This window comes from Adiantum capillus-veneris, chromosome 7 (genome assembly GCF_014529385.1).
Source record: "Adiantum capillus-veneris isolate H3 chromosome 7, ASM1452938v2, whole genome shotgun sequence".
Lineage (NCBI taxonomy): Eukaryota > Viridiplantae > Streptophyta > Polypodiopsida > Polypodiales > Pteridaceae > Adiantum > Adiantum capillus-veneris.
Genome location: NC_140937.1, coordinates 100,296,065 through 100,314,801, shown reverse-complemented (window position 1 = coordinate 100,314,801; position 18,737 = coordinate 100,296,065). Strand labels below are relative to the sequence as shown.

The 18,737-nt window shown below is 41.3% G+C and overlaps 1 protein-coding gene across 1 annotated transcript; it reads left to right on the top strand.

The window, feature by feature from the left end:
- The first annotated feature begins 778 nt into the window (after positions 1–778).
- LOC147454329 (flavonoid 3'-monooxygenase-like) lies at positions 779–7,454 on the top strand. The gene is made up of 2 exons (XM_086516331.1): positions 779–1,940; positions 6,605–7,454. The coding sequence occupies exons 1-2, from the start codon at positions 963–965 to the stop codon at positions 7,229–7,231; spliced, it is 1,605 nt and encodes a 534-aa protein (XP_086372457.1). The 5' UTR covers positions 779–962; the 3' UTR covers positions 7,232–7,454.
- The last annotated feature ends 11,283 nt before the right edge of the window (positions 7,455–18,737 follow it).

Genomic DNA, 18,737 nt, shown 5'->3' with positions numbered 1-18,737 from the left:
AACCATGTTTTGGGGACTTGAACAACCCAAAACACTAGTACCCAAGCCCGACAAAACCAAACTTTTGTATAGGTGCTAGGGAAGTTATGGCAAAAAGTATCTCTCTCTCTCTCTCTCTCTCTCTCTCTCTTTTCTTAGCAAGCTAATGTAAGTATTCACCTTGTTTTTCTAAACATTCAACCGGCCTTTCAAGGGTTGTCTAATAGTCCCCCGTAAGGGAGCACTACGTAAAACTAGTCTATCATTTTATGAATACACAACAGAGACATTCATTCTAGTCACATGCAACTTTGGTTCGCACATGGAGGTTGCCTTCACGAAGCGTGGGTAGTGTCAACTCCGCAACCGATAAAGAGGAGGAAGATTGTCCAGAGTGGGGCTCAACCTCTAGAGAAGACAATGGAAGTGATGTTGGAAATGGTCACCATGAACTATCTATTATAGCACCTTTGTTATAAAAGTTGCAGCATGCTCTAAGGCATTTGATGCATGTGCTCAGTAACTTGTGCAACTATGCCAATTTTGGCATGGTTGGAAAACCCATGCATGGTTCTACTATGCTTAAAGGTTTTCCTTGCGTGACAAAGACGAAAGCATAGTCATGAGAGAAAGGAATTGATAAGCATACCTAGGTCTTATGAATTGACTTGTTGATACTTGAAGAAGGCAATTCGTAGTGAACTTGTTAAGGTTTAGTGAAAAACGTGGCGTCCTGTGTCTCTCACCACACAGCCACTCATCATCAATTTTGTCATCATCATCATATGTTTGCGTAGTTCTTCAACGAGGCTTTCCAACTCTTCCGAGATTTCAAATGAAGCCCTTCTCCAACTCTTCCGATTTCTAGACGTAGTACAGAATACGTATTCATTACCAAGTCCAGGAAATTGGAATTTCCGCCTCTTAACACCCGAGCAGCAGCTCTGTAAGCCACAGAAAATTGATTCTCTCGCTGAGTCTGTATGGAGCCTCTCTCCGTCGCCAACGACGTTCAAGTCCGCACCTTATCACTGCTGCACTATTCTGAATGGCTGCTTCTCATTGCCATCTCCGCAATATCTGTTGTCCTTCTCCAAAACGCTCTCAGTAGCTGCCGGGCAGCTTCAGTAAAATGGCCGCCCGGACCTCCCGCCTGGCCCATCATCGGCCACCTGCATCTTCTCGGCCATCTTCCCCACCAGTCCCTCTGCAAGCTCGCCCAAACCTATGGCCCCTTACTGGGCCTCCGCTTAGGGGGCGTTCCCGTGATTGTGGCATCCTCGCCCCAAATGGCCAAGGAGATATTGCAGACCCACGATGCCGCCCTGGCGTATCGCCCTCGCAGTGCTGCGGCCGTTCACCTGTGCTTTGAAAGCAGCGATGTGGCGTACGCCCCGCTGGGTCCCTATTGGAAGTTTTTGCGGCAGGTGTATGCGACCGAGCTCTTTAGCCCCAAGAAAATGGATGCGTTCAGGTATGTGAGGGAGGGCGAGGTGCGTGGGCTCGCGCGGGCGGTACTGCTGCGCTGCGGCGAGCATGGGGCCCCAGTGGAGGTGCGGGGGAGCCTGGTGATGGCGTCAAATAACATAATCTGCAGGATGGCGATGGGGAAGAAGCTTGAGGACGTGCGTGCAGGCGCCGGGGAGGAGGTGGAAAGCTTGCATAACCTCATAAAGGATCTGCTTCATTTGGTGGGCGTTTTCTACTTGGGTGACTACGTTCCTTGGCTTGCTTGGCTGGACCCCCATGGCTATTTGAAGCGCATGAGGATCACCGCTCAGCGGATCCATGCTTTGCTCCAGGGCGTGATAGACGAGAGACGGCAACATAATAATAAGAGAGTTGGTGCCGAGGTAAAGGGGCCTGACGACTTGCTGGATGTTCTGTTGGCTGCTTCTTGTACCAACGTGAATAATAAGGAAGTTCCCATGACTGAGAAGCACATCATGGCAGCAATCCAGGTTTGTCAGATTCCAGACTCGTTTTGTCAGATTGCTCTGTGAATTGCACGAGTGATTTTGTATTTTTCATCAAACTTTGTACGGCCTTGTTGGCCTGCTAAAAGCCTTAGGCTGTAGTCACGTGAGGCTCAGTTTCGTTGATTAGCTCTGACACGTTGCAGACGAGCTTTGTAACGTAACTATGCCTAAAAAGGCATAGTTACAAAACTATGCCCGATCGCCTCGGTCATTCTCTCTCCTGCTTGTGCCGTGCTCTCCCTCTCTCTACCTACTGCTCTAGGTCTCAGCTCAGAGCTTTTGTTAGAAGGTTGCCAGGCTTACAGATAACTAAGCCGCGTGTGACCACGCCTTTAGCACCCAAAAGGCGAAGGTAGTTCAATTTTCTTTGTAAGACAAGTGTCCCTAAGGGGCTCAAAATACTTGTGAATAGAAAGCTATTCTTCAAAACTTGCATTTACTTTTTTGGCATGCTTGAAAAAGACTTTATAGAACTAAAGATTAAATGATATAATTATAGGAGTTTGATCCCATGATGTGAGGTCATTGTTCGAGGAAGGTGTGTTTGAACATCTTGCAAATTCAAAAATTTCTACTAATATTTCTAGTTTGCATCTTAATAAGGAGGAAACTCGCTGCTTAAGCAAAAAGACTTTCTCCAACATTCTGTGAGGTATTGATAAAGGGGCCTTTCAGTTAAGGGTTTTAAAAAAAATCATTTCACTAAATTGTTTGATAATTTTCTATGCTTATTAAATTTATTTATTTATTTATTACAAAAATATTAAAATATTCTTTTATTTTAATTCTTCATGTGTTTTTTTCTTTTATTTTTATTTTGTTTCAAAATGTTAATGTACAATGTACATCCTTTACCTTATTATTTAGGTAGGGACCTTTGCAATATATAAACCATTTGTGAGGTAGGTGTGACCCGTTTTGAAAAAAAAATTGAGCGAAGAATCTTCAGAGGACTCCATTAGCAAGCCTAGTGAAGTTGGAGGGAAATGGTGACGCGATAGGCATGAGCTGATGACGAGTAGATAAGCAGAGCATAGCCACGCAAAGTGCCTAGAGACTCCTTATTTTTTTAATTATACAGGTTAGGTTTTAAGAGCAGCGTAGTGATCTTGGTGGTGTGGTTGCAGGAGGCTACCAAAAATTTTAACTTCAAGGGTCCAAGCTCGACTCCGTCTACTTGCTTTTATAAAGTTAAGAGAGCAATCGCCTTTGTCGAGAGAATTTCCTCGAGAGGAATCTTGGAATGAAATGAATAAAATCACGAGTTACGAGCGGATAGTAGTAGGAGTAATAAAATCACAAACCATTTGTGAGGTAGGGGCTATCAGCTGTGTAAGAAAATTAAAAAATGACCGTTGATGAGAAAATGTCTGAGGATATTTAGAGGTAGAGGAGTGAGAAGGGGGAGGCAAGCCACGTGGAGGCCATGCCTCCCAACTAGGGATCTCTCTCTCAGTCTCTCTCTCTCTCTCTCTCTCTCTCTCTCTCATCATAGAGCAGAGGTACGGGATGCTTCATAAAGCATAGCCGAATAGAATCCCCCCCCCCCCCCTTCCCCCCTTCTCTCTCTTGTCGCATCTCTCTCTCTCGTTCGTGGGGGAAGCTTAGGTGTAAGCTCACAAGGAAGGTAGATTTGTAGGCTTGCAGGGATGCCTCGAGAGGTAGGGAAGGGCAACATGTAGTTGGGAGAAGGTTTTGGAGACACGAGCAGGAGGTGAGGACTAGGCAATGAAGGCAGAGGGTATCTTGAAGGCATCTTTCAATTAATGTATTTTCTTTTAGGCGAGTCATTAGGAGTCACTTTTTAAAAATAGATAATATAATCTGTTATTTCAAAACATAACAAAATACCATATGATTATAAGCACTTATTTAAACTTAATGTCGCTCATTCCCCCTTAACTTAGTAGGCCTTAGTGCCTCTTCACCTTGTTTCTCGAGAGTGTGGAGGTGGTTGAAGGACCCCCTTCATTTTCTTTTGAGACATTTTAGATGAAAGGGCCCTTCACTCTTGTGGAGGTCTATGAGACAAGGATTATTTTTTTTAAAACCCCGGGGTTGTGTTTACCCACCCCTCCATGCATCGATGTCGATGTCTAAGCCTTGTCCTGCCGCTACCACGCAAGATTGTCCCCCTCTTATTCCCCTTTTCCATTTAAACAAATTAACAAAGGAAAAGTTTTTACTTTTCTTTTCTCTTTCTCTTAACCCAAGGATCTTTCTAGATTCCTATTAAAGAGACATGGGTACAGACCTACTAGCACCTTTAGAGGGTATCCAGTACACACGAGAATGCAATATTTATGTGAGAGGAAAGTGTGAACAACAAAAGTCTACGTACAAATGTCCAGAGAGCGTAGCTCAGTTGGGTAGGCATTGTGATTTAGTTTCAAGGTTGAAGGCTTGAGGCCAGTGTTCGGGAAAAGTGTGCCTCAACTTAGCATTGAGCCGGTTGCAAAATCAAAGTAGCCAGTTGAGGGAAGGGCAAGAAGGAGAAAATTCCGGTTAAAATACATGAAAATAGTGTAATTTTGCAAAAATATTGGCTAGTATTGTAAAATTTTCGATTCAAATTTGTCTTGGAGGGATTTTTGTATGTTTGTGAAAATGAATTTTCTCGAACACTGCTTGAGGCTCACGAGTTATGCTCAATGGGTGTTAGGTGCTCCTCACGTGAGGAGGATAAATTGTAAGAGAAACAAGATTTGATGTTTGATGGGATATAACTCTACTCTTTTGAGGTGCAATTAGTGGAGGAGAGGAGGTACAAGATTTAACAGTCCCCCCTCTCTGCAGAGTTCCACTCCCCTCCTTACCAGCTTACCAGCTTCTTTGATAAGAAAGTTTTCCCCATGGTTGGCCCCTTTGTGGGTGCAATTGTACAACAATGTTTGATTGTAAAGACACAGGTATTATAAATTTTTTCTTGCATAGGCCCTCCAAAGCTTGAAAATATCATTATGTTATTATTGTTAATGGATTAGTGACTACCTATTAATTTTCAAAGTGGTTCATGTCCATTCAGAGCAGCCTAATATATATTTATGTTTTTCCAAAATAAGCGCCTACAGATTTAGGAAAGCACTTTATGGGCTTAAGCAAGCAATGAGGCATGAGCGGATAGGAAGTGGAGTTTGGAAGATGGTATTGAGTTTGAGGAAGTGATATCAAGCTTAAGCCCAACACATGGCACACTTGTCATCTTGCCTACATTTATCATTTGCACAAAGTATGTGGCCTCCCTTTCTTTTAGGAAATGGTCAGTCAATGACCACTCCCTACACCATCATGATTCTTCCCATGTAATACCTATTTATACTTGTGTAGCTCTGTCCCTGGATTTTTCCAGTGAATATGCCGTTCTTTGGACGTAAAACAGGTCACGCTTTTACTGTGGGACACGAGAGTCTGTACAGTCAAGACATGCGTGCGAGAGAGAGAGAGAGAGAGAGCGAGAGAGCGAGAGAGCGAGAGGCGATGCCCATAGAACTCAAACTGGTGGCCCAAAACTGTTGGGGGCTGCGTTTGTTAATTTAGAAGTAGCGAATCCATGATTGCCAAGTGGAGAAATATGATACACCAAAGAAATATCAATGACTCACAAGTGGAGAAAAAAAACTCTTTAGCCCCAAGAAGATGGCATCGGGGCTCGCGTGGAGTATTTGCGGTGTGGCAGTGAGAGGTAGTGGAGGTGTGGGGAAGCCTAGTGACTACCCCGAGTAACACCATTTGTGGGATGGTGATTGGTAAAAAGCTTGAGGATGTGCGTGTAGGCACAGGGGATGAGGTGGGCGGAAGTTTGCATAGCCTTATAATGGATGTACTTCATTTATTGGGCATTTTCTAGTGGGTTGACTACATTCCTTGCGTTGCTTGGATGGACCCCAAAGAGTATTTGGAGCCCAATACCAAGACCACCAACTAGCGGACCCAAGCTTTGCTCTAGGACATGACGAATGAGAGACGATAATAGCATAATAAGAATAGTGTCGATGATGAGGAGAAGGAGACTCATGACTTGTTGGATGTTGTATTGGCTTCCTCTCACACCAACGTAAATAATAAGGATGTTCCCATAAGTAACCAATGCATTCTGGTCATAATTGTGATCATTATTCTAGACTTCTCTCGTTAAGGTTTTTGGTTTGTCTGATTGAGTGATTGCTATGTATTGTACAAGTGATGTGCATTTTTACGTTGGGTTTTGTTCAATTTGCATTGGTATGTAGAATGCATCATATATTGTGAGAGAGGAAAGTGAGACCAACAACACCTACAAATTTGCTAATAAGTGACTAGCTATTGTCATTATCAAAGAGGTTCATTTGCTGCATTTAATTTATGTGCCCCCAAAGTTGGAAATACTTTCTCTCTTTTGATTTGTGATTTTGAAGTTTGGATTTTTTCTAGTGATTGTATTGACTGATAAGAGGAGATTAATATGGGCAGCTTTGTAGTCATTCTAGTTTATGAACTTCTAGCAATTCCAACAGATCAATAGCAATGCATATACAATGTTATCGTTCATTGATTTTACACTTACTAGCTGGCAAAGGCTTGTGCTCCTTTGTTGGAGCTTTCATAAGGAGATGACTGCAAACTTGTAATTTTTATTGTCTAACATTCATATCATTTTCTTTTTCTAGGACGTGTTCATTGGAGGCTCCCACTCATCCGCTGTAACGGTGGAATGGGCTTTGGCTGAACTCATAAACCATCCAAAGGTAATGAAAAAACTTCATGAGGAGTTGGACAATGTGATTGGAAAGGGAAGGCTTGTTGAAGAGAGTGACATTCCAAATCTAACCTATCTTGAATATGTGGTCAAAGAGAGCATGCGTTTGCATCCAATTGCACCGTTTTTAGTTCCACGTGAAGCCAAGCAAGAATGTATCATTGGAGGTTTTAAAATTTGTCGTGGTACTCACATATATGTCAATACTTGGGCCATTGGTAGGGATTCTTCTACATGGGAAGAACCTCTTGAATTTCTCCCAGAAAGGTTTTTAAAGAAGAATATTGATTTAAGGGGCCAACATTTTGATTTCTTGCCTTTTGGAATGGGACGAAGAAGATGCCCTGGGTGGGCTTTGGGCATCTCCAATGTTTGTCTCATGCTTGCAACGTTGGTTCAAGCTTTCACATGGCATTGTACCATAAGTGAAACAAGTCAAGGAATCCTTGATATGTCTGAGAAGTTTGGATTAACTGTTGACATGGAAAAACGTTTAGAAGCTATTGCCACACCTAGACTGCCTCTACATCTATACTAAGTAACTAGGCACAGGCACAAAAGATGATTGCTAAGACCCTCCTTAGTATGAATTCCAATTCAGGTAGCAATGCCTATAACCTTTTAGTTATGAGAAAAGTTTTATGAGTAACACCTTATGATTATTGGGGACTTGTTCTTTGTTATGATTTTCATATATCAATATCAACTTTGACTTGGAATAATATTTGGACTTTGTGATTGTATTCCTTGATTCAAATTTATTATTGTTTTGAGAGGGAGTGTAAGGTGACCTATCTAAACTTTAGATGAGCTATGTACATTGTTAAAACATTGATTGGATTGGGCATCTTTCAAGATTTGAAAGAAAACTATTGAGTATCACGATATATTAAAATGCACTTAGTTTGACACTAATAACTGGTGTTGCTTCTTGTTGGGTTGTATCTTGAACACTAGAGGTGAATAATCTTTTGCATTTCTTCTAGTTGCTTGTGATAGTTAAGTGCCATTTCTATCCATTGTTGTTTGCTATCATGCGCTTCAGTTAGATTCTTTATCACACACTTGACATTATTTTCTTCACCATATTTTTAAAATTTACTAGCCCCAATTTCCATTGTGGGACTAGTTAGCTTTCTATTAGCTCACTCATTGTCTCTCTCCTACATGTACTTAGGCCAATACATCATATTCATAGATGGATATAGTGTTTTTTATGGCTCCATAATCCAAACTCTAAGATATGGCCTTGTAGGAAGGTTACATTTTCTCTTAAGTTTGCTCAAACACCTCTTTATGGGGTTCTTTGAGTCTTAGCTTCATGGTCAACTTCTTATAACGCGTACAATCTAGTTGTGAAATTGAAATATTTTACTATGGAAGTCACAAATGCTACACATATACCAATTGGATATCCCTTGGAAAGTTTCTCCATGGATTAATGAGAATCACATCAATATGTTGGGTGCAAGCATGGAACACTAGGTTCCCCACAGACATCAATGCACTTGGATTGCCATGGAAGATAGTTAGGAAAATCTTTGGTGCAACATCTAAGATAACAATAGAGTATTTGAGCCAAAACATTTTGCCATAACTTTAAAAGCTATCCTATACACAATTTTGTAACTAGAAACAACCTCCATAGGGTTGCTTTCTCACTAGTGTACGACCACTGTAGTATAACGTTCACAATTGACTATGTAAAATGTTAATCCAACGAATGGGGAAGCTAACCATGCTAACCTAGAGTGCAAAAACTATATATAACAACCACTTTAATGGTGGTTTCAAGGGAATCACCTTGTGTGCAATGCGAGCTCAATCAAATCTACTCTATGAACTACTCTACTTGGAACACATTGAATTCTCTTTCATGCAATGAAATGTGACTCTACAACATGGAGGAGTGTAGGTCCTCCTTGTTTTGTGCAAGAGGAGACAATGTGTGTTCATAAATACATGTTGCAATGCCTCTCTTCTAGTATGCATCTACTATTACTCACAATCTAATTAGCAAAATGAAAATTTAAATGTCACCGCACACTGTTAAGCAAGAAATATTAATAAGCACTATTGTTTAGCAACTTCAAAATAACATTATGCATAATCACTCTTCACTTCATGATGCAATGCCTCTCCTCTATTATACATATACTATTACTCGCAATCTAATTAGCAAAATGATATTGTCATAATAACTAATATCTAATTGGGGGGGGGGGGGGCGTGTCTGCAAAAGAGCAATGTGCAACAATGGGCTTGAAAAACCCTAAGGTTCATCCCATTAAGACTTCCAAAATGATAAGGTTCCAAAATTCAAAGGTTGTGTCCAATTGTCAAGCTTAGTTAAATTGGATGCTTTGTGTGTGTACCAAAAAGTCTTCAAGGCTCCTACATAGGAGGGGGCAAGCCTTGCAACAAGTAGGGGATGAGAGAAACACACACACATACAAGCTTCCTTTACACAAAGGGAATGAAGGACACATGTCAGGTCCCTAGGCTAGATGCCCACAAGGTGCACTCAAATCCTATTGGATGGCCATGGAGGTGGACCAATGAGAATTAGGCTAGAGTAAATCTAGTTTAATTCATTTAAAAACACTTAATAAAAGAACCAATAAGAATTAGTCTCTCTAGAAGACTATTGGACAGTCTCCCAAGGGGTCCAAAGAGCATTCAGCAGCCTCTTGGCTTGCCTGATTCTTATTGGCCAGGATACAAAGGGGTCCAATGAGATTTTAGTTGCATTAATTAATTACCTAAAGCTCTCACAAAAGGGGAAAGGGGGACACATGTCAATAAGGCTATCACTTATGCTTCTTAAAGCCTATTGGCTAAGCCTGGGAAGTCCAATGGGGTGTCAGCATGAGTAATTTGCATGAGGGGTCGACCAAGAGAGAGAGGGGGTTGAATTTCTCAAGGCATTATTCCACACACACTCACACTGGCTCATGTGTGAAGCAAGAAGACTCTCTCTCTCCTTATCAAGGTTTAATCGAAAGCTCATCACCTACTCCAATCTTGTGAGAAGGGAGGCCTACACCAACAACTCTTTGCTTTGTGATGCAAATCCAACCAAGATCCAAGCTTCAATGCATGCTCATCTCCTCCACCATGCTAATTACTAAGCTATGCTAAGCTATTATGAGTGATTAGGTGAGGAGATATACTTCTTTCTCGTAAGACTACTTCTTCTTCCTCTCAATCTACTCTCAAACCCCACTAGCTCTCACCATCTTTTAAGGTGTGTGAGGTCTTGGTCTGAGACCGTGAGGGAATTGATGTTGTGTTTTATAAGTGTTTTTCTTAGTGCTTGAGGCTTCCATCTTCATTGCACTAGCTAGATATTGAAGGAACACAAAGAATTGTATTGTAAAATGTCTCTCTTGATGGGGGAAACCTATAATACAAAGCCTTTTGAAGGCAGGACCGGCTCCATGAAAATCCCATCCTCAACTGTTGTCAATAGCTTCATTTCTCTCTCTTTTGAAGTATCGTTCATGCCTTCGGATCATTGACTAATGAAATGCCTCGTTCATTACTATCTACGCTACACAAGTTACTATCTTTCATTACTATCTACGCTACTTTCGGATCATTGACTAATGAAATGCTCACTATATCTACGCTATTTTCCGCTACACACAAGTTACTAGGACATTAAATGTTACATTGGTATCAGAGCACAAGGTTTCTCTTTTCTTGCTCAAGAAGGGAGGTCCTCAAGCTATCTATAAATGGTTGTTTCTATTAAAGTAGAATAGGGATTTTTCAGCCTTGCAGTGTGCCTGACTTTGTGCAGATAACAGGGCATCACTGTTGAGAGCTATGGTCTTAATAGTGGAGTCCTACGGGTCTTTCTATGGATTAACCAATATTGAGCTATTAGAAGCTTGACAAGAGTCGGTGATGTTTTGGTGTTGAAAGACCCTCTCTTCTATTCCTTGCAATTAATGATATTCAAGCCACGGGTACAGTAGCTTGAGTGCTTTTCTAAAGGGGTAAAGAGAAGTAGAAACTAGGGCTTGAAGTGCCAAAGTACACCTAGAAAAGTTTACAGCTAAAAGTTGTTAGAATGGCTGACAATAGTAAAAAGAGTGAAAATAATGTTGATAGATTTGATTTTGCTACTGAGCAGGCTATTAATGATGCCCATATGATTGTTAACTACCTGTTTCTAGGCTTCAACAAGCCATGGGCAATCCATCCCTCCAAAGTTAAGTGCAACGGCAGCTTTGTGCTCATGGGATTATCCAAGCTCTCCACCATGACGAGAGAGTACCTAGGAAGCCTCCTTGTGAGACTCCCAAAAGAGGCCTCTCTCCAATTTGGGAAGAAGAAGAGAATCCATACGAAGGGCTCAAGAATTTTCTTCTTGATGATGCATCTCCTTCTCAAAGGAGAAGAAAAAGGCGAGAAAGAGGACACCCTCTTCTCCATCTTCTTCATCCTCTTGCTCTTATGAAAGTGATGGTACAGAGAAGAGGATCAAGGCAAGAAAAGGGAAAGAAAGACATCACCCTCTTCTCCATCTTCCTCAAATTATTCATCTTCTAAAGAAATCGATGGTGCAACTTTTGAACCATCAAAAAGAAGAGGCCATAGGAAATCCTATGCCGTGTGGAAGAGGTCATCCAAGCTCAAGAAGTTCAAAGAGGGAGGAAAGAGCATCTCTTTCCTTACCTACGATGGCACCTTTGGTGCTACGGACAAATTCTTAGCCTTTATTCAACAATTCGATCCAAGCTCAAGAAGTTCAAAGAGGGAGGAAAGAGCATCTCTTTCCTTACCTACCATGGCACCTTTAGTGCTACGGACAAATTCTTGGCCTTTATCCAACAATTCGATGCGGCATTTTAGAGATGAGGGCTTCACGGAGTCCTCGAAGCTATGCCATGTAGCTATGCACTTTCAAAAGTACGCCAGGCAATGGTGATCTAGCCTACGGGACAACGGTGAAGCTCCACAAACATGGAAATCCTTAAGAGCTTCCATTATGAAGCAGTTTTTGGCCACCGATGCCAAAGACAAATTACTCACCGAATGGTGAAGCTTGAAGCTCTCTCCCTACGAATCCATTCACAAATATGTAGACAAGTTTTGGGGTTTACATCTCAAAGACACTGTCTTTAAAAAGATGGATTTTGGAGAGAAAAAACAACAATTTTGTGTGGGCTTAATTGAAGAAATGGTGGAGTATGTCAACTCCCAAAGGCAACGCACCATATCTGCAGTTATACACCATACTATGGTGGCTTCTTGAATCAATTTCCAAACAGGGGCTAGGAGAAATTCTAAGCCCACGGAAAACAAGGGTTCCAATGAGCCTGAGGGGAAGGACAATGTCCAAAAGTCTCCTAAGGGCAATTCCAATAACAACAAAGCTAAAGAGAAGGGAGTTTACAAAGGAAAAAATAAAATCTCTCCTGAAGAGCTTGAGTATTATCGCAAGGATAACTGTTGTTTCAAGTGCGGCGAGCAAGGGCATGCGTACCACGCTTGTCCCCAAAAGAACACCCGCCATGAGTCTCCTAGATCTACCTTGGTCAAAATCTCAGAAGAGGAAGCTCACCACAAAGGATCTCCTCTATGCTAAAATGCTTGGGGAAAGGTAAGAGAACATGATTCTTTTATTCTCTTTGACCCTGGTTCTACTCATAATTTCATATCCACAAAGTTGGCCACCAAGCTAGGCATCCAAGCCTATGAGATGGGAGATGTCCTACCTGTAGATGGTGCTTTCAAGGGGTAAGAAGCTTCAATCACTCCCTTAATCGAGAAATTGAGGCTCCATGTCCAAAGCTATGTGGACAAAGAGGACTTCTTTATCTCTCCTCTCAAGCATAAGGATGTAATCCTAGGGGCACCATGGTTTGATTGCATGGCTTCCAATGTTAAATTCCCTGAAAGGAAAATCTACTTTAGGTTCAGGGAAAAAGATATGTACATAGATGCTAAGGAAATGGGTAACACCATACCCATTGTACATATGCAAGCTTTCAATAACTCAATAAAGAGCTCTATTTCCGTGTACATGATTTTTGTTAAAGATTATCAAAATGAACTTAATGCTTTAACAAAAGTAAATATAAACAATCACAAAGAATTAAAGTTATCCAATTTTCTCAAGGGGTTTCAAGATTTCTTTATTGACGCATCCCTTGTGAACTACCTCCCAAACGAGGCAATGATGACCATGCAATTGAACTTCTTCCACGAAGTTCACCGCCTAGCAAACCTCCTTATAGAGTTTCTCAAGCTCAAGAAGATGAGATTATGTGGCAAGTGCATGAGTTAGTTGAGAAGGGCATGGCTAGCCCTAGCTCATCTCCATTTTTCTCACCTGTATTATTAGTGCAAAAGAAAGACAACACATATCATATGTGTATCGACTATAGAGCACTAAATAGGATTGCTATCAAGAATAGGTTTCCCGTTCCATGGGTAGAAGATCTATTTGATAAGCTACAAGGGTCCACCTACTTAAGTAGGATTGACCTAAAACGTGGCTACCATCAAATAAGGATAGTTGATCAAGCCAATCAAGACATTGTAAAAACCGCATTTCACACTTCATTTGGTCTTTACAAATACATTGTCATGCCTTTTGGCTTGACCAATGTGTTGGAATTAGGGTTGCAGAGAAACACACACAGTTTGGAGAAGATGAAGGAAGCTCAAGGCACACAATAACGAGTGTGTTACTTAGTGTGAAATGGAAAGATAGATAGCCTTAGAGTGATGGGCGTCTATACAACTTACGGGGGAAAAAAAATCCTAAAGAGGGAAAAAATGCCCCGGTGGTCCTCGTGTGTTCACACAGATCACTACCACATGTATATGGTAACAAATCCCCCCTAGAGTGATGCGGTCAACAAGAGCTGGCACATGAGTAAAGTGAAGTGCCATGCCCTGAGGACATGATCTGTCCACAAAGGGGAGTAAGACCAAAGCTTTGTGGAAAGCTTCAAGCTTCTCACAAGACAATGCCTTTGTGAAAAGATCTGCAAGGTTGTCCTGTGTTGGCACATAAGCCAAGCTGATCTCTCCTACTAAGAGCCTCTCCCTGACATATTGGTAATGCACATGAATGTGCTTTGTGCGAGCATGAAAAACTGGGTTTCTTGCAACTGCCAATGCACTCTGACTATCAATGTAGGGTGAAAGCATGTTAACCTGTCATGCTTTTTCATGTCCCGGACAATGCTAACTAGCACAATTTTGACATATGCTAACTAGTACAATAACTTGAGCTACATATCCAAGATCTATGACATATGATATATCAATAGAAAGCACTTGAAACAAGGAATCCAAATGTACAACCTCCGACAAATTTTGATATTATTTGTAAAAAATTTACCGGACGCCCAACTTTTTGAAGATGTGCTAACTTGAAGCTGCTAACTAGCACAAAAAGCGCGACAGGTTAACATGCTTTCACCCTGTAGATACTGTTGGCAGTGTCCTATCCAACACCCAAATCAGCTACTATAAGGTGTCTGAGCCATACACACTCAACCGTAGCTGTGAAGACTGTCCTGTACTCAGTCTCACAACGCGAAGTGGCCAGAGTAGGTTGCTTCTTGCTCAACCATGATATACATGAACTACCAAGCATGAAACAAAAACCACTTGTGGACACTCGCGTGTCAAAACAACCAGCGCAAGTTGAGTCCGAAAAAGCATGTAAGTCTGGCAGCAATTATCCCCCCTTGGGATAAAACAAGCCAAGATGTAAAGTGCCACTAAGGTAGCGAAAAATCCTCTGGACAGCCTGCCAATGCTTAGACCCTCGGCTATGAATAAATCTGCTCACCTGTGCGACTGCAAACTGAATATCTAGCCTCGTGTTGTATACATAAATGAGGCAGCCAACAACAGTTTGGTAAAGAGTGACATCAGCAGCATTGTCAACATCATGTAGACTCAACTTCTAACCTATTTCCATGGGAGTGGCAATAGGTTTGCAATCCTCAAGTCCAAACTTACATAGCAATGTCTCTATGTAACTTTTCTGACACAAGGCAATACCACCATCACACTGCTTAAATTGCTTAAACTGTATACCTAAGTAGTGATGCAACAGCCCCAAATCTTTCATCTTGAAAGTAGCATTGAAATCAGCCTTAAATTCAGCAATATGTCTCTCATTTGGTCCAGTCATCAGCAAATCATCTACATAAAGAACCACAATGAGAAGTACATCACCCTCACGCTTTACATACAATGTTCTTTCTGTTGGACTATTACAAAAGACTTGTTTGACTGTTGGATTGTTGGACTGTGCCAGCTTTCTCATATGAAGCACGAGGAGATTGCTTCAACCCATCAAATCCTTGTTACATTTGCACACTTTGTCCTCTTGTCCTTTCTTGACAAAACCGTGAGGCTGCGTTACATAAAATTTCTGAAATATGTCACCATTAAAGAAAGCAGTAACATTGTTTGATTGATGTAAATCCTAACCAAAATGAGCTTCCAATGCACATAGAAAACGCACAATAGTCATACGACAAGTGGGAGCAAAAGTCTTTTCATAATCTATGCCTTTTTGCTGTGCATAACCCCTTGCAAAAATTCAAGCCTTATGGCGATCGATTTCACCATCCGGCTTGCGTTTCAACTTGTAAACCCACTTTGTACCAATGGCCTTTTTTCTAGGAGGCAAATCACATAAAGTCCATGTGTCATTTTCTATAAGTGAATTATATTTTGATTGCATGGCAGCCATCCAATTTTCTGAATTCCGTGCTTCATCAAAAGACAGAGGCTCCTCAACATCATGTAAGCTAGACACATCCAAAGCATAACAATCTGATGCATAAGATGCATGGCGAGAGCCTGAACGAGTACGACTAGACAAAGGTGCATCCAATTTACTGTCATGCAATGTATGCACCAGCCATTTTGGCATACCTCTAGCGTGCTCATTTTCAGCCCTTTCCTCATCAAGTACATCATGTACATCTGCATCAGTAATAGGCTGATATGTAACATTTTTGGAAACCCCCATAGGGTATACATTGCCTCATTGGAATTTACATTTGTATTTACACCACTAAAAAGAGGCAACAAAGTGTCATAAATGTCATGTGAGCTTACATTACTGTCTCTAGTACATGAAAACAAGAACTGAACAGAATCTTCCACCAACACTACATCTCGTGAAACCAGAAGACGCTTTGTTTGTGGATGATGCAGCTTGTAGCCTTTTCTTTCAGCACTATAACCAACAAATATACATTTGACAGCCTTATCAGCCAATTTTTTGCAATATGTTTGTGGCACCAAAGCATCTGCCAAACAGCTAAAAACATGCATGTGCTCAATAGAAGGCTTTCTATCATGCCATGCTTCATATGGAGTAATAGACTGCAAAGATTTTTTAGGACACCTATTTAGTACATAAGTGGCACACATGATGGCCTCAAGCCAAAAAGAATGTGGCAAATCTTGACTTTTAACCATACATCGTTCCGTTTGCATAAGTGACCTATTTTTCATCTGAGCAACACCATTTTGCTGAGGTGTATAAGGCACTGTACATTGATGTTTTATCCCATGACTAGCCAAAAATGCATTGAATTCATGAGACATATAATCTCCCCCTGGATCGGAACGGAGGGTGCCCATAGTACATTTCGAGACATTTTCAGTCATAGCTAGAAATTTTTTGAAGCACATAAAAACTTTGGATTTCTCTTTAAGAAAAAATACCCATGAATGCCTGGAGTAATCATCAATGAAAGTCACAAAGTAAAGGTAATTGCCCAAGGACGAAGTTTGTATGGACCCACAAACATCACTATGCACAAGCTGCAACTTGCATGTGGCCCGAGCTGAACCATCCTTTGGAAACTTTGAACGCTGCATCTTACCCAAAATACAACCTTCACAAACATGTTTGATAGGTGCTTCAAGATGTAGCAAAGAAGCAACCATAATAGATTTCTACAAACGCGGCAAACTGAAAAAATTCAGATGACCAAAACGTGCATGCCAAAGTTTTGCATCTAAAATAGCCCTTGAATCTGCAACTGCATTTGTAAAATTTTGTCCACACTTGTGATACAAAGTGAGCTTATATAGCCCACGACACAAAAGCCTAGATGCAACAATTTCATCACCAAAGCTGAGATCATGAACTGTACAACTGTCATCCACAAATTTGACTACAAGTCCAAGCATAACCAACATGTGATCGTTATACCATCATAGCAAAACCATAACCATCACCTGATTGCCATACCATCATTGCACAACCATAACCATAACCATAACCATAACCGTCAGATGATTGTCATACCATCATAGAAAAACCATAATATTAAGTTGACTGTCAAACCTTAACCATAACATATGTGCCATACCATAAACCATAAACATAAGCACTACAAAATTGTACACATGCAAACAATCACTAAGTGAGAAGACCCTAATGGTAATGCCTCCCAATTGACGTCCTCTCCCTCATCCTGCAGCTGGGTCAAAAGGGCCACAAGTCCATGCTTGTACCCATACTTCTCCTCTTGGCATGTCGGAAGGCGCTTCACAATAGCTTCCTACAAAATTATGGTTTAATCATTAGATAAATTTTCAAATAACATATATATTATCAATAATTTAAAGCATACGTATAATAATTACAAACTCATGTCAAAGCGTATAGTAGCCTCCACTCCCAAGATGTGACGCTTCAGTAGACTCCAAACATGCTCTGGCTACATCTCTCTGCTGCTGCTAAAATCTATCAGGATTGTCTTGTGTCTCTCGTGCAATCCCCGTCCACTTCTCTTGCGTCCAACCATGCCGGCTTGGGACTGTCATCATTGTACCTGTCTCTCGTCTTTGACCGACGGTGTGACATTGTGGACTTCGCCATGCTCAAAAACCAGTTGTTGGAGACTTGACCGTACCCCTCTACCGGCCTTTACTCTCTCTGAATGGCGTCGACGATGTAATTCCTTTTCTCAACATCGAGGTTTTCCCAAATCTCCATCACAGAGTGACCAAACTGACCAAACCCCACATTCTTAAAGATGTGCATTGGGTCAAGCAAATGATTAATCAGCAGGTCACTCCAGTACGAGAGATCATGGAAAATAGAAAGTCTTTTCATTCAAGGTGGCATCCAATCTCCCGTCTCTAGCCACATGTTTTTCCAATCGCTCGCTTTCAGTGGATGCATGTCATGTTTGCATATGTTTGGTCCACGTAGCTCATGTTCTTTAGGCAAAAATTTACCATGCTCCTCATAAATTGTCTTGCTCAAATGCTCAGAGCGGTGGAATCCAAGTCGAGGACCACATTTTGGACATGCATGATCGCCCGAGTAACTCAAGCCTGAAACATCACATATTAATATTTAAAAGCATTGACATAGCCATGAATCACATTTTTCTGAGGATTCTTACTAATTTGGACGGGTAGGGGGCATGTGATTCCCTTCTGGCAAGATTTGGTCATTTTTCTACAATTAATTTGACGCTAGCTCTAACGTAGCTCTAACCTAACCTATAATCGTTATGCCTAACCTAAAACCTATACCTAACCCAACTTAGTGTAACCTAACTTATAACTTAAACCTAACCTATAACCTAACCTAACCAAAGTCCGTTTGCGTCTTTAGAAGTACACGAGTCATCTTCGAAGTCCGTTTGTATTTTCTCGACTATTATGTTGTCGATAGCTCTAACCTAACCTATAATATCACCTAACCTATAACCTAAACCTAGCCTAGCCTAACCTAACATAAAAACAACACAATGGTGAGGCGTTTAGCAAAACGACAAGCCATACAGCTTGCCCACAATGCATATGCGATGTGGGAAAGCTCTATAGCTTGCCAATTTGGCAAACGGCTCACCATTGTGTTGTTTTTAGAGTTGCGAAGCGATTTTATGGCCTGAAAATCACTCGCAGATATATAGAGAACACAATGGCGAGCAGTTGGAAATATGGCGAGCCATAGATCTTTCCCACAATGCATATGCCTTGTGGGCAAGCTTTATGGCTTGCCGTATTGCCAAAGGAATTGC